The sequence below is a fragment of the Vombatus ursinus genome, unplaced genomic scaffold, assembly GCF_900497805.2.
Source record: "Vombatus ursinus unplaced genomic scaffold, bare-nosed wombat genome assembly UNPS02014772.1, whole genome shotgun sequence".
Classification (NCBI taxonomy): domain Eukaryota; kingdom Metazoa; phylum Chordata; class Mammalia; order Diprotodontia; family Vombatidae; genus Vombatus; species Vombatus ursinus.
In genome coordinates, this window is record NW_020954550.1 from 2567300 (window position 1) to 2584671 (window position 17372).

General features: G+C 39.4%; 1 protein-coding gene across 5 annotated transcripts in view; it reads right to left on the reverse strand.

The window, feature by feature from the left end:
• Positions 1-174: 174 nt before the first annotated feature.
• The window catches only part of WDR41 (WD repeat domain 41), a 71404-nt gene continuing 54206 nt past the window's right edge, over positions 175-17372 (reverse strand). For 3 of the 5 annotated variants that reach the window (XM_027863625.1, XM_027863624.1, XM_027863623.1), the window contains exons 9-13: positions 15539-15723; positions 11868-11989; positions 10964-11052; positions 9586-9734; positions 175-1465 (exon numbers count right to left, since the gene is read on the reverse strand). In XM_027863625.1, the coding sequence (XP_027719426.1) occupies positions 1313-1465; positions 9586-9734; positions 10964-11052; positions 11868-11989; positions 15539-15723 (698 nt within the window). In that variant the 3' untranslated portion in view covers positions 175-1312. The remainder of the gene's footprint in view (positions 1466-9585; positions 9735-10963; positions 11053-11867; positions 11990-15538; positions 15724-17372) is intronic. The other 2 variants (XM_027863627.1, XM_027863626.1) reach the window with 1 other exon arrangement.

Sequence of the window (17372 nt, forward strand, 5' to 3'; positions counted from 1 at the left end):
ACTAGGTCTGTGACCCTGGGCAAGTCACTTCACTCTATTTGCCTTAATCCACTGGACAAGGAAACAGCAAACCACTCCAGTGTCTTTGCCAAGAAAATCCCAAACGGGCTCATAAAGAGTCAGACACAACTGAACAACAACAACAAAAATGCAAACCCAGAGAGAAATGCTGGCCATGTTCTGGGTGGCAATATTATTTTTGCTCCAAAAGATCACTCTACAAGGCAGTCAGTTTACAAGCAGAATAATACAAATTTACAATACACTAATAAAAGTTTTCTTTTCCTTTCACATGAAAAAATACTTTTAAAAAGGAACAGATTAGATGATCTTTAACGTCCCTTCCAGTTCTAAATCTATGATCCTATGGATTAATAGTTAAAAAACCAAACATTCATTTTTAGGGCTACATCAACTTGAAGTGTTTCAAGAATAGTGACAAAAACTCATGGGTACAGCACTCTATAGTTCACAAAGCACTTTCTTCACAACAACCCTTTGAGGTGGGTAGTTTAAGTGCTATTCCCGATCCCCATTTTACAGATGAGGGAAGCAGAAGTGAAATGACTTCCCCTAGCCCAGGTTCCCATGGCCAGGAAGTATCTGAGGCCGCATCAGGACCCAGGTCTCCTGCCTCGAAGGCCAGTGCTCTTCCTACTAGACCACACTGGTTTTTTCAATTTCCCTGAATGGTTAAAAATATAAAAAGAAAAGAGCTAGTTAGTTCCTTTTCATCTCCTATCCTAGTAATAAAGGAAATTTCAGCAGGGATAAATTGTACAGAAAGTTTCAGAAGAGCATAATTCATTCCATTACTCGTTAAATTTAAACCTTATATGACTCTTGTGGGTGGGTTTGTTATCCTACAATTTTAAAAGAGGTAAGGTTTTCGAGATTCAGCTGAGGATTTCAGTTTCTTTAAATTCAGAAAAGCCTCTTTAGTAATTCCAAGTGCGATCACCTCAGAAGCTACGTGAGGACCATCTGGTAAAGTTCTCAGGGGGAATGGTTTCTACCACAGGGACTCACGTGCGTGCACACACACACACACACACACACACACACACACACATTTCTCTCTCTTCATATATACATATATGAATATACATATATATATTCACTCTTTACAAGTTCAGAGAATACAATGATTCAACAACAAAAACAGAACTTTATGCACCAGTTGGGGAAAAAAAGCATTTTAAAATTTTGTAAAAGATAAATATATTAAAATTTTCCAGATATCTCTTAAAATTCTTCTTAGCCTATCTTTGATATTCAGGGTTCATGCACATGAATGCCTTATTCAGCAAAACTAGAAACCAAGGTTCAAATCACCATCATCCTCTAATTTCTGAAATAATCTTAAACTGCGTAATCCTGACTCTCGTTCTCCATTTTTCCACAAAATAATGAGGTGATCAGCAGAGCATGTCACTAGTCCATGGTCTTCAAAGTATAAGAACATCTGTAACAAAAATGAAAATCACCAATTATAGCACATAATACAAGGTAAGGAAAATTCCATTCAACATACATTTATTAAGCACCTACTGTGTACTAAGTGCTGGGGGAAAAACAAAGTTTAGAAAATCCATGCTGCGTGCCTTCATGGAGCTTCCCAAGGAACAGAGGTTAAAAGTAGAAAGATAGTACTCTGTTTATCACAAATATTTTTAAAAGAATGTATTTCCATCAAGGGCCACCCACCACTTTGGGTATGAAAATAGAAGTCAGTTTCATTTTTAACCATTATTTTCACTTTTACAAGTTGATAAATGCACATTCCTCTCTATCACCCAGAATTCTATTCACTAAACTTCTCTATTAACTGGGACTCTGACACATCTACATTTCAGTGACATTTGATGTTCATAATTATGAACATCAGCTACTGCCAAGATTCTGATTTAAAAGAGAGATTATGTTGTATTCTCTATGGTTTTAGTATTTGATCATATTCTAATTCTATACAAGTTGTTAAAAAAAAACGTATTGCCAAACAGAAAGAGGTCTGACTAGATTTGCTTTAATGACAGGATAAGGATCACTTGTGATTAACCCATTGTTTTTGTACAAATGGCTGCTGCTAAACTGCTTGAAAAAGTCTGTTCTCTTAAGTGAATAAAAGCTACCTCTACAAGTCTGGTGACATTATTTGATTAAGAAATACTCACTCCAGTAGATCAATGACTGCATTAATTTGGATGTTTCCTCCAAAAACACAGACTGCAAACCATTCCTGCCTGCCTGCCCATCATGTGTGACCCTCCAGAGATTCTAATGAGTTCACTATAGGGGAGGGTCAACTCAACATGCCAAAGAACTTCCTCACTTTCTCCTAACAGCATGAGGATACAGTGTGGCCCTCAGTCTGTCTACCTGTCATCTTTCAACCTTCTTTTTCTATCACACATTTCCCCGGGAGCATCTTTTATTCCTGTTCTTTGAAATTCCTCATTTGTTATACTTTAATCTTGCTTACAACCACCATGAAAGCCCTCCATCTCTCCACTGCTTTCTGGGTGATTTTCATTTTCAGTTCTTTGGAAAGAGCTGTATTCCATATCTCTTAACCATCCTTGAGACTAGCCCTTGCCTGTGTAATCATAAATTCCAAATTTAAAAACCTTATTGTAAATGAAATCATTTAGATGTGACCATTTTGAGCTCTTTGGGGGAAGAGCACAAAGCCTAGGTATATAATAATACCTTATGTTCACACAGCACTCTTTACATGCATTATTTTCTGGGGTGCTCTCAGAAGTCCTCTCTGATAGGTAATTACAGATACTTTTATTCCCATTTTTAAAATGGGCAAAAGGAAAGCTTGGAGAAGTTAAATGATTTGCCCAAGGCCATACGGTTAATGGAGGGCTGAGTTGACTCTGATCCCAGCCCCAACACACCGTTCACTGGGCCCCTGCTGCTCCAGGCCTCAAGACTGTGCCAGGCAGTCAGCTAGGCAACAAGCATTTATTAGGTGCTTTCTATGTGCCAGACACGGTGCTAAGTGCTAGAGATACAAGGAAAGGCAAAAACATGGTCAAGGAGGCAATGGGGGAGGCAACACATAAACGATTAGGAACATACAAAAGCTGTACAGTAAAAAGGGGAAAAGCAATCTCAAAGGGAAGGCATTGGGAGGAGTGGGAAGGAGACCTGGAAAGGCTGCCTACAAAAAAGGGAATTGGAGCAGAAGCTAGGGCCTGGAGGTGAAGAGGGAGGCGTGGAGAAAAGCTAGTACAAAAGCACAGACATGGGAGTGTTGTGTACAGGGAACAGCAAGGTGGTCAGTGTGGCTGGACTGAAGAGTCAGTAGAGGAGAAGAAGGGGCTAGGTGTTGAAAATCTTTAAACGTCAAATAGAGGGCTCTTTACTGGATTCTGGAGGTTACCAGGGGCAGGAGAAGAAGGTGATATGATCAGACCTGGACTTTAAGAAAATGACTTTTGGTAGCTGAGCGGAGCATGGACTGGAGAGGGAAGAAACTTGAGACAAGGACACCAATTAGAAGATTACTGCAATAGCCATGGTCATAGTATTTATTAATCCCTTGCTATGTGGCACTGCGCTAAGTCCAGGTAAGAAGTGATAATAAAAAGGTTTAAACATTCAAAGAAAACGTGGGAACACTCTTGACAATAATCAACATGTGAATGTGAATTAGACCAGCATAAATTCCCCAAACAGAAATACAGTAGACAAAACCAGTGGCTAAAGTTATCACAACATCTGTGCATATTTATGTATACATACATATATGTATACATGTGTGCATATGTTTTACATATAGATGGATTTTCATTCTCAGCCTCTAGAGCTTTTAAAACTTATCTTTCTACTTTTTGGCTTCTGCTGCCATTCCCCAGTGTTCATAATGACTGCAGACCTGGACACAAGGACTCCTCTGCTTACATCTCTAGAGAAGGGGGTCATTAGGTCCCAGCCCAGCCAGGGTAGCTAATATAAGTCGGGTATTGTAGCTAATCCCCAGTGGCCTAGAGAGCCTCCAAAACATCCATGGTGGGTCCTGAAGTCGTTTTTTACAATATGAAAGAGCAGCCTGAATCTCAGGGTTAACTTGGAATGGCTTCAGCTCTAAATGGGAATCCAGGTCACTCCAATCTGTTCTATCCTGTATTGTCCCGAATTAAAACCATTCCCTTTGCCCTCTGTTGCTCTCACATCCCCATAGCTACCTTCAGGTATTCATTTTTACCAAAAAGCAGCATAAGACAATTAATTTTTTCAATAAAAATGAAAAATGATCAGATGACAATGAGTACCATAAAACCTGAAGGACCAAAGGAAAGAGAAATCAAGGAGCCACTAATCAGCAAATCTCAGGTCTTTAATTTCTTAACTGCCCACATCTTGTTCCTACAGCATTTCTATGCATATCCCGTAGCTTAGGTCAGAGACACTAGATATAAATTCCTTCTCCATCTATTGGCATCTACAATCCTACTCATCAATTCGACTATTCTGGCAGCAATACTGCCCTAAGAACTTCTCAGAAAGCCACCAACTCTGAAAGTCTTTATATCTGTGTAGACATAATCAATCAAATAAACCTGCTATAATCTGGCTGAGTGAACATTACTTAACACATTAAACAATCAATGCAAAATACAAGGCATCATAAAGTGGAGGGCTAAATATTCTCTGGCACAGAATGCTGGAGGGTTATCAGGACAGGCAGATAAATGAGAGGTGTAATGGGCAAGGAAATCCTCCTGGAGGAATAACTTGGATTTTCCATGTAGCCAGAGGTGGATGAAGGGGAAAGAGCCCTCCAAGAGAAGAGCACAATATGAGTAAGTACATTGCTGTGTTGTGTTAAAGTGGGGAGAGGAAACTACTGCCAGGGAGAGCAGGAGACTATTACAGCTGATTAGGGGCCAGACAAATCCAGTGGAAAAGGAGAAAGGACAAGTATATTTAGTAGGAATAAGAGGATTACTAGTGGGCAGTATAGTAGATGAAGAAAAAGGACAAATCAAAGATGATTTCCAAGTTTCTTATCTGAGTAAGTGGGATAATGGAGGTACAAAAATAAGGAAAGTTGGTGGGTAAACTGATTTAGAGAAAGACAGAAATTTGGCTTGAGATATGCCGAATGTGAGGTGACAGAACTGTGCCTTAGAAGAACTTTCACCTTTGGGCCCCTCTTCTCTTGGACCACTAATTCAAGCAAGCTAAACTTCACTTCCTTCCCTGCTCTCAGACCATCTCCTCTTCGACTCTCACATTCTGGAACCATGAACCCAATCAATCAACCATTTTCCCTGAATAGGGTGTGTTAATCTATTCCCTTATGGGCCCATTCACCAACCCAGCAACTTTCCAGAAAGAAAGTACCCCCCCCACCCCACCCAGGCCATGGTGTGTGTGGTCTCCCTCATGAGAATGTAAGCTCCTTGAGTCCAGGACTGTCTTTGCTTTTGTATTTGTATCCTTAGTGCCTACAGCACAGTGATTGGCACACAGTAAGCACTTAATAAATGTTTACTCACCCACTCATTCATTCATTCAGACAACATGCAAATGGAAGCATCCAGTAAGCAGCTGGTAGTAAGAGAACAGAGTTGAGAGGACAGAAAGCACGAAGTAGAGATCTGAAAGTCATTAGCATACGGGTGATTATTGAAGCTGTGATAAAAGATCGTAGAGGAGCAGAGAGAAGGAACAGCATGGAGCTCAAGCAAGTTATTCCACCTCAGTTTCTGCATCTGTAAAAGGAGGGGAAAGGACTATATGTCCTCTGATGCCCCCACCATCTCTTGATCTTCTCAACTTAGTAAGCTGTGTGACTTCTGGCAAATGACTATACCCTCTAGGCATCAGGTCCCCCCATCTGTAAATGACAGGATTTTTTGTTGTTGGGTCAGTGACCCCATTTGGGGTTTTCTTGGCAAAGATACTGGAGTGGTTTGCCATTTCCTTCTCCAGCTCATTTTATAGATGAGGAAACTGAGGCAAATAAGCTTAATGACTTGCCCAGGATCACACAGCCAGTAAGGCCAGATTTAAATTCAGGTCTTCCTGACTCCAGGGTATGCCACCTAATCCTACTCCAATGATAGCATTAGACTAGATCTCTAAAGTGTCCTCTAGCTCTCACATCCTATATTTTATATTACTCTATATGTAAGTCCCATCTCTTGCAGGTCACCCCCATTCACAATCACCTTCTCCTTCTTCTAAAGTCATGTAGTATTTTAGTCTATGCTGCTCATTTGACACTTAGCATATGTATCTTACATCATTATTTTTTTTTTATGTAATGCCCTGTCTCCTCACCTAGACTGTGAGGTCCTTAGTGTAAAGGTCACATTTTATGCTTCTTTGTATCCCTAGCATATAGTATGGTGTCTTACACATAGGAGATGTTCTGTCAAGTGTTTGCTGATAATGATGATAGATTAACTAGTATCATGAAAGTTAATACACTTTTGGGATGTGAGTTGTTTCTTGCCATCTCTGACAAAGGGAGAAAATGATCAAACCCAATAATTAATGCTGTGCTAACACACCTTTTGTCAATGTTCATGAATCTTTTGTTTGAACTAAGATATTGTGACACCAACACAATGAATAATATCATTTGGTCTATCAGTATATATTTCTTGGACAGGCATTTCATATGGACAATAAGCCAGACATAGAACTGAAGGAAGAAAAAAAAAAGCAGGCTGAAATGCATTTAGGAACTGTCCACAACACTTTCAAAGACCCCAAGCTGCTCCCTGAAACAAAAATCCAACTTTTAACAACAGTGTTCTTCCAGAAATGCTATATGGTTGTAAATCATGGAAATCATGAAAGAAGCAAAACTGAGGATGTCCTAAAGTAGTCAGTCTGTTAATAGGCATTTCTTAAGTGCCTACTATGTGCCAGGCACTGTGCTAAGTGCTAGGGATGCAAAGAAAGGCAAAAGAGTCCCCACCCTCAAGAAGCTCACAATCTAATGGGGGAAACAACATGTAAACTCTATGTTCAATCAGGATAAATAGGAAATAATTCACCAAAGGAAGGCACTCAAATAGAGATTAGGAAAGGCTTCTTGAAAAAGATAGGATTTAGCTAGAATATGAAGAAAGCCAGGGAAGCCAGCAAGCAGAGATGAGGAGGGACAGTATTCTAGGTATGGAGAACAGACAATGAAAATGCCCAGAGTTGGGAGATAGACTGAGGAACAGCCAGGAGTCAGCATCACTATGGTAGAGTATACGGTATAAGATGACTGGAAAGATGTCTGTGTGAGGGAGGGGGGGAAGTGGTGGCTTAGAGAAGAAGAGCTAGCCTTTGAATGCCAAACAGAGGATTTTGTATTTGATCCTGGAGGTGATAAGGAGCCTCTAAAGTTTACTGGTGGGGGGGGGAAGGGGTGACATGATCAGACCTGTGCTTTAGAAAAATTACTTTGGCAGCTCAGGGGAGGAGGGATGAGAGTGGAGAGAGACTTAAGGCAGGCTACTGCAATAGTCCAGGACAGAGCAGATGTGGACCTGCCCCAGGGAGGCAGCATTATCAGAAGAGAGAAGAAGCATATTTGAGAGATGTTACAATGGTGCAATCAACAGGCCTTGGCAATCGATTGGATATAGATGGTGAGAGATGTTGAGGAGCTGGGGACGACACCTAGGTTGATATACAGGGTAACTGGAAAGATGATAGTGCCCTCAACAGTAACAGGGAAGTTGGGAAGGGAAGGGGTTCTGAGAGTCAAATAACGAATTCCTATCTGGATATGCTGAGTTTAAGATGTCTATAGGACATCCAGTTCAAGATGTCTAGGCATCTGCAGATGAGAGACTGGAGATCAGCAGAGACGTTAGAAAGCTGGAGAAGCAGATTTGTGAATCATCAGGATAGAGATGATAACTGAATCCATGCGAGCTGATGAGAACACCAAGTAAAATAAATTAGGGGGGGAGGTAAGAGGGCCTAGGTCAGAACCCAAAAAGGCAAAGGGGAAAATTCATGGTATGCATAAGTTGACTTATGATAGGAATTCAAAAAGTAGTGTGAAAGATTGGCTCATCAGAAGTACACGATCAGAAAAACAAGGGACAATAAATGGACGGACAGCCCAAGTGTGGAACTGCTATCAGTCAGTCAACAAGCGTTTATTTAGTGCTTACTATGCTGCTGGAACCATGCCAGGTGCATGAGATCAAAAGGCAAAAATGAAACAATACCTGCTCTTGAGTCTATACTCTATTGCGGGGCACCCACATAACGTTAAAAGACCCAGAAGAAGGTCTCTAGCACACTGAATTGATCTTTTTTGGAGGACAATTTGTAAGGGGGAAGGACATGGAACACACACGGACAAGGATCACACAGGATTAGAAGGCACGGGTCTGAGCAGTATCACTGGAGTGGGTACACACTTCAGTGAGATCACATAAATACATTTAAATAGTAAATCATTTTATATTTGAATTCCCTAAAATGAGAATTTTGTGGCTATTATATCTGTCACTATTTTCATAAATGTAAATAATCACAACCAAGATAAAAGGTACTACTTAAGGTTAAAGTTATAGTGAGTGGAAAAAGCAATGGATTTAGAGTCAGAAGCGATGGGTTTGAATCCTAGTTCTTTGCTTGCAGCCTAATCCAGCTGTAAACCTCTCGGGGCCAGTTTCCTCATTTGTAAATATGAAGGCATCAGACTTGAATGTCTAAGGTCCCTTCTATCTCTAATACTCTATGATCATTCTCCAAAGAGCTATAAAACAGAGCTCATTCAGGAATTCTCAGCTGTCCAGGTTTATGATCTCTTAAGGTTTTAAGTCTAAGACATAAAACCTCAGACTTACATATGATCTTATATTTCCTATTCATTCTAGGAACGCCAAAGTGACTGAAGATTGAAGAACATCAGAAGTCTTAAAGTTCCTTTGTTCCAAACACTAGTATTGCGGTCTCAGTTGCCCTTAACCTAGGGTTCTAGATCCCTTTCCCAACTCCCCATAAACCTCATTAGTTTTGTCTTATGATCTGATACAATTAATAATGGCCTTCATTCAGTGAGTGGGTCAGTCAAAAAGCATTTATTAAGCACCTCCTATGTACCATGTATTATGCTAAGCTTTAGGGATACAAAGAAGGGCAAAAGCTGCATGAGAAGGTATCCCATTTAGATACAGTGAATTCTTAAAGTCTGCCTTTTAAACTGGATTACTTGAAGGCCAAATTCTTACTGTGCTTATACTACTGTCTTAGTACTTCAGATGTCATTCAAAGCCTTTAAGTAGATAAAGGTTGGGGAAGATGAAACTGGTCTTTATTGGGCAATATAAAAATGGAGAACAGAGACAAGCGAAAATGGTATAATAGGCCATAAGATCAAAGATTTGGAGCAAGAATGGACTTTAGTCATTTAATCTATTTTTCTCATTTTACAGATGAGAAAACTAGGGCCCATGCTAACAGTGGGCTCAACCTCCCCAAAAAACTGGAACCCAGGTCACACATACGCATCAGGCCTGGGACTGAAATCCCAATCTTGGATTCCCAAGGTAGCACCCTTTCTGTAGTACCACTTGGTCTATTTCTCCTTTCCTTTCTTACCAATAACAAACACACCTCTACAGAAGATGAGTGTCCAATTAAATCACCAATAAGCTCCAAGGAACACACAGTGCCATTTTCTTGTGGTTTTTTAATGGTTTGGTTGGCTGGTTTGTTCACCCTTCCGAATCCCCACATGTTGAAAAATCCTAGAAAGACACAAAATAATTACAGTCTGTCAGCACAATCTTTTTATGTGACTGGCAATACAGACACACATTTGTAGTACCATGAGATGGGAATAAGAGAAAATATAACCACAACAATGTTCATTGTTTCTAAACCTGTCAGCTTCATCCCGTTTGCTGCCCCAGCACGCCCCCTGGTGGCAGTGGAATAGAGGAGGAAAAGAAGAAAAAAAGAAAAGGCCCGAGGACAATCCACAGATTGGATAATCAAGCTCCAAATAACCAAAAGTTTGCAGCATACCAATTATAGACAGATTTAAAAAAGGGAAGACAGGCAGAGACAGGAAGGGCCTCCAGGCACACTAAGCCCAACCCAGACATTTATTTTCAAGAAACCTAGGATTAGCAACAAAGGGGTTGCTAAATATCAGGTAAGTCCAAGTGCAGGCTATTTGCCAACATAGGCCTCTCCGATAAAGGGAGATATCCTTGAGAGTAAAAACAAACAAACATATAGATATATAAGGGATAAACTAATTTGAATATGGGCCACATTCATATTGTACATAAACCAAACTGAGGAAAAGCACAGGCTGTATTTGGATCTGTAGAGTAAGTGCCCACACAAACTGCACAGACACCACCTCCTGATTCCTTGGCCAGAAACTGGCCAAGCAGCAACTGAACTGTTCAAATCCTCCCAGGCCTTTTGTTTTCATGTTGAAAATGCGAGGGCCTGCTGGAAAGCCTATTGGCTAGTAGCATTTGGGCTTTCATTAAGTACAAATTAAATGAGTACTAATTAATAGCCATAGGTTTCATAAATGGGAGGGAGGAGGAGCAGTTAGGGAATATCTTGGATTTGGTATCCAAATACAAATTCTCTGCATGTACCAATTAGAATTACAGGTACGAAAATGAGTACTCATTATTGGCCCTGACTGTCAAAAAGTAACAGTTTTCTCTCACAATACAGTGCAATTCTGGTTGACCTGCAGTAGGATAAACGTAATGGAGCGGTTACCATAAAAAGAAACAGTAAGAAGGAAATCAAAAGATTTTGCAACTACTACTTTTGGAGGTAACAGCTTCAATTGCAACCAATATATTTCTTCTTTTAAAATACATTTTGGGTACAGTTTACTTTTATTTATTAGAGGCTCATATGGTTCCTAATGAACTCTTTCATTCTTCTGTTTCATATTTTAAAAAGGAATGGTAAGAAACTTCCTCTTTAGGGAAGCACAGACCTGTGGGCACAGGTTCTGCCGTCAGCTGCTGCTTCTCCCGTAACTCCCAAATGCGAACACTGCCATCTTCTGAACAAGAGATTAACTGCCTGTCAGAACAAAGACACCATGATATAGGCAGAGCACCACTGGGGCAATTCAATGCCCGGCAGAGAGCATTTACAAAGAAAGGTCCAGGCATGTCTCGGGGGATGCTCCTATTCACTTCTGAGTGGATACTTTAAAAATATCACTTGCCACATCTTTCCAATGAGAAATAATTATCATACTAATTAACATTTTAAGTGTTGCAACATTATCTCTGTAGACAGAGCACAGCCAATGAGGTGTTCACATAAATCTGTAATCTTCACTTTAAAAATGTCAGGAGAAGGGTCTTCTTAGTCATACCTTTACACTCGGCCTTCCTTTCCTTTATCTCCTCTCTCCCTCACACCCACTTTCCCCCAAAACTCTACCTGTACAGAAAATAACAGCACTTCTATAAACTGGAAAGTCAGAAGAAAACAACCTCGGAGTTAAATCCTCACTAGTAAACCTAAGATCCACAAGCTTCTACTTTGTTCCCATGCAGAAGCTAAAACAAAAGCATGGCTTTATTATGGACAAGAGGTATGGCAAATACATTTTGGATGCTTCTCCTAAAAACCTTGTTTTAAATATACAAGACCTTAGTGACTTCTCACTCTCTGAAATTAGGAGATACAATAGACTATATAATCATTTTCAACCAAGCTCCTGGTATCTTTAATTATATCATTCAAAAGGTCCTGTAAGAGGGAATGATGTGGCAGTCTTCATTGCCAAAAGAACATAATCTGTCAAGCCTGGAAACAGGGAAATTTGCTACCCAAAAAATCAGGTTGGGGCCCCTGGCATCCTGCGTCTCTTTCATATGTCATACCTGTTTGGAAGTTTGGCAATGTGAAGGACAGTGGAGTCATGTGCAGTTTTCTGGAAGGCAATCACACGCTTCATTTGAAGGTTATACACGTATAAGCCCCTTCCAACAGCAGCAAACAAATACTGGGCACAAAAAAAAAGCGCAAGAAACACAGGTTTCAGAAATAGACATAAAACAAGTATTTGGAAGAAGAGCTGTCTCCCTTCCCTATCTTTGGCCTTTCAACCCATGTTACTCTGGACTTCAGAGGGCAGTGCCATCAGAATACTAAGGAAAGCTCGAAACATTGCTAAGAGGAGAATGGAGAAGCCAGTATAAAGAGAACTCTGGGATGTCACACTAATCGCAATCCCTACCATGTTTATTATCAAAACATTATCATTAGAGAGAGCAGCAGGGACTGGTGTTTGGTATGCTTCATTATAAATTACAAGCAGAGGTAGTATCAATAGAGTGCTGGAATACCAGAGTTCAAATCCCACCTGGAGTACTTGCAAACAATTATTAAGTTCCTACTGATGAATTCAAAGATAAAAATGAAATAGCCCCAGCCCTCAAGATATTCTATCTGGGAAAACACAATTGTAAACACACAAGTGTACATAAAGTAAATACACATATATATAGGTATACATAAAGTAAAACACAAAGTAATTTCAGGATGGGGAGAAGATGAGGACCCAGGACACAGCCTTAGCATATACCCACAGATGGCGGTAGAACCAGAATGAGAATTCAGTACTTTTACCTCAGGTGAGTTTGCTCATTTGTAAAACTCTCCCAGGGATGTTGGATGATACCTGTCCCCCATGCATGGAAAGCTCTACCTCCTCAACTTCACCTATTGACCTCCCTGGCTTCCTTTAAGTCCCAACTAAAATCTCATCTTTTACTGGAAGCCTTTTCCAACCCCTCTTAATTTCTAGTGCCTTCCCTGTGTTAACGATTTCTATTTTTCCTCTATGTAGCCAGTCTGCTTTGTATATATTTGTTCGCAAACATCAGACTGTAAGCTCTTTGAAGGCTCTTTTTGTATCCCCAATATGCCACAGTACCTGGCACAAAGTAGGCTCTTCATAAATGTTTATTGATTAAAATGAGATAATGTATTTAAATTGCTCAGAAACCCTAAAATGCTATAGAAATAGCAGCAGTCATTATTACTGTTGTTAGTGTTTTTCATCTATCTGACACGATAACTGGAGAAGCTGCTTTACTTTTGGAGAAGAAGCTGCTTAACTTCTTTCCCAGACAATGGGACCGCTAAAGTTTGCGCCTAGTAATTTATGAAATTAATGGAATCTATAAATAATTAAGGACCTCAAGTTCTCATTTTACAATACAATCCAAAGTTCCTTTTGGAGGTACTACTCTTACACTGGCATTTTTCCTACTATGCGCTTCTTAGAGTCTTCTCACAGACAGTCCTCTCACATTTAATATCTCTGTGAAGCAGGAAAAACATGCATTATTATGCTCATTTTTTCAGATAAAGAAACTAAGTTTGAGAAAAATCTGAGTCAGGCACTTAATTAATTGCAAAACTAAAACCCAGGTAAGATATTTCAAGCCTGGCACTCCTCGCTAACTTCATTTGGCCCTTTCTTTAAAAGTTATTCTTAACTTTATTAAGCTTTTAAAAATATCTGTCTTGACTTCCGGCCAAGATGGCTGACTGAATGGGAAGCAGGTTGCCCATCTCCCACATATCTACTCTAGCAAAAGCCTGCAATTTGCACTAGACTGAATAATGATCAAGAAATACAATTAGAAACTATGGTAAATGACTTCTTCTACTCCAGAAGTGCACAAAAAGTCAGAAAGAGGGCTAGAAAGCTTAAAGTGACTTGCTTAAGAAATTAAAAGTAATTTCATTTATGTAAATGAGAAATGCTTACTTTGGCCATTATATACATATGTATTAAAATACTAGTCCTTGGAAAGAATTTACAAAATAGATGTTAATAATCTTATTAAACCTGCCTTTTGTAAACTAAAAAAAAAGCAAAAGTATTAAATGGACATTCATGGTTTCATATAGAGTACTCTTTTTGTGTTCGCTGTGCATCTGGAAATGCTATTTTTATTCAGTTTAGAATTTTTAAAAATTAAAATATGCATTTTTCTTAATAGTATCTTGACAAAAGAGAATCCCCAAGAAGACACCTTTACAGAAGCCATCCCTACAGTCTGCCCCACACTTACTGCCTGAGTTCATCCTGTTTTAGGGAATCTTAAGTCCATATCTAAGAAATGAACAAACAGTACTGTGACTAACTAGGTCACAGCATGTCAAACTCACCAAGGTCTTCTGCATCAAGTACCTCAATCTCTACCCATTCTCCCCCCTCTGAAAGCCAAAGCCAGGGGTCCGTTAATACAAGCACCTCAGCATTCATACATATGGGCTATGGAGCCAAACTGACTAAATATGATTATTAATAAAGTTGAAAGCACTTGGCCAAACTGTGGTTGGCAAAACTTCCAGATGCCTCATGAATACCCCTGATAGTCTACAAACTTGGGGCTTGGGTTCTCTTAAGTTATCTGTACAAGATGGCATGGAAAATCAGCAATGCCTTCAGAGAGGCTCCAGGCTTGCATTTAGCCTACTATCTACCACTCTTCATTATGCAAAAATTTCCCTAAAAGATAAAAAGAAAATAAAGCACAGAAAAATAGCTCTAGAATGAAATAAAATTAATTAAGCCAGGGCAAGCACCTAGGAAATTTCTGTTGTGGTAACTTAGAGGTAAACTTAAATTAAAAGATAATATGTAACTCAAGACAAAGCACTTGTTTAGAAAAGTGAGGAAAAAATACAAAGAAAATAAAAACAGAAATCCTACTAGTCATCTCTTTGTAATATGGTCTCTCAAGAGTCTCGTCTCCTCAAAATAATTTTTCTTATCTCTGGAGATAGAAGATGTAACATTTAGACCCCAGCCAGGATTTAGTGACTTGCCAGAGCTCAGTTCTGACTTGCCCTAAGACCATGGGAATATTCGATTCCAGGGCCAAACAGAGCAGTTCCCATCAGTCACCCAGCCTTAGAGCTGAGCTGATGGAGGGAGAGATGCTGCTCAGGTTTCCAACTTCATTATGTTTTACGGGGGAATCTATTACTATTCATACAAATGCTGGCTAAAATATTCTTTGAGTGAATGCTAAATAGTAACCTCAAATCTTAATGAAATAATGTAATAGAATCAAAATTTTAAATAATATTTTAAAATGAAATTTAGAGCCATTTAACAATTTTCTTGCCAGGGAATAAGGAATCAAAAATAAATATGCTATTATAATAGGTATTTAAAGTTAACTTCATGCCAGAGCTGTTATCTCCCAAAAGAATCATGAAGTTTTAAGACACAAGCTGATATTCAGTAAGGGAATTTTTGGATAATGCCTAACATAAGATTAAAATGAAAATGTAAACCCAAGATCTTTGCTAACATAAGAAGTAGGCTTATATTTAGTGAAAAAGATACTACACTAGGAAGCTGAGGCCTAAGTTCTATCCTCCCCTGGCTATATGACGCTGGACAAGTCACAGAACTCCCCGGGCTTCAGGTGCCTCATGCAGAAGATGAGGATAAAAGGACCTAAGACAGGGTATTGAATCAGATGGATTCAATCTATGATCTATGGCCTGCTTTGCAGGTTTTTACCTCCTCATCACATGTGAAATGATGAATGGAAATTTCATTTGGTTTTTGACAGAGCTTGATTTCTTGCTGTTTATCCAGCTGTACAGATGGGTCCCAGAAGTTGCGTTCATAGGCCTGCACTGTCCAATCCAAGGCATCCCAGACAATCAGCTCCCCGATGTGGGAGCCGGTGACAAAGTTCAAATCTAGGCAGAATTTAGACATGCCTTGTTAGCTACCACCAATCAAGGTAAGTGTCTTCTAAAAAGATATGAAATCAGCTAAAACACTTTCCAAATTAAACACAGAAAATTGGTTATCCAGTATGACAAAAATATTATCTTATGGGAAACTCAATCCTTACCTGTTTAGGTCCAAGAAGACTGCTCCCTCAACCACCACCTCTTCTCTGATCTTCAGCCTCTCCCTATCAATTATGCCTTCAAACACGCCCAAGTCTCCCCTATCCTTAAAACAAACCTTCACTAGATCTTACAATGCTCTCTGGCTATCATCCTCTATTTCTCTTCTCTTTCTTAGACAAACTCCTGAGCCCCAAATTCAGAGTAAGAGAACCTATGTTCATATCCCACCTTTGATTCTTACTTCCAGTGTGACCTTGGTTAAATCACTTAAATTTTCTTGGCTTGAATTTCCTCATCTGTAAAATGAGGAGGTTGGAATACATGACCTCTGAAGTCCTCTTCTAGGTCTCAATGTTTGATCCTATGAACTATGAGGAGTTGTACAAAATTAAGGCATTATTGTTACCATCATCATTATTCCCTGTACCCCTTGCATCATTTCAAATTAATAATAACATCAACACAACCAGGTACTTAGCATCTTTTGAATACACAAAGGACTATGATTCATTAGTCAGTCAACAAGCACTCAATAAATGCTTATCATGTCCAATAGGCCCTGTATTAAGGGCTGGGAATGCAAAACAAAAACAAGAACATAGAAGACCATGATCTGAGCCTTCAAAGAGTTCACATTCTATGGTAATTTGACAATTCTACTTAACAAAACAGAAAATTTCAATAACGAGAAATGCTGTTTTCAGAAATATGGAAGTTCCAGCTGTCGCACATGTAAACTTTCTTTTGCTTTGCTCCCAAATGCACCATCATGCATTAACAGCCAGGCTGCTTTCTTGGCTACTTTTGCAGCCAAAGAGAAGAAAACACAGGATGTACCCTGTGAAAAAATGAAGTTCATTTTTTTCTGAACAAAGAGCAGAGCCTCATGTTCCAGTGGACAGAAGTTATGGCTGCATGGTACCTTCTCCAGCCTTCACTTCCTGCCCTTTTTTCCCTAACCCAATTCTCTCTTCACATTAAGAGATGGGTGGAGAAGCATATCCTTTTATTAAGGATATGAGGATATCCTTAAAAGGATATGAGGAGCATATCCTTTTATTAACTTCAAAAACCCATTACCAGAAGCCAAACCCATAGTGCAGGCTTAGGCCTCTGAGTATTATGATGCCGTGCTTTTCTTCTTTTTTTATTAAAATTTTTTCAATGAACAAGCATATATTTTTTCTCCTTTCCACCTCCCCCTTCTACTGAAAAAAAGCAAAGAAACTCTCATAACCAATACGCATAGTCAAGCAAAACAAATTTACACACACACACAAAATGGCCATGTCCAAAAATATATATCATATTCTGCATCTTGAGTCCATCCCCTCTTAGTCAGGAGATGGGCACAGCATGATTCATCATTGGTCCTCTGGAGTCATGGTAGGTCAATATGATTTATGGCATGTTCTATGTCTGTACAACAAACACAAGGAACTAAACATCCAGGTGGAATTTCTCATTGACAAGGAAAGCTGGGATCCTAC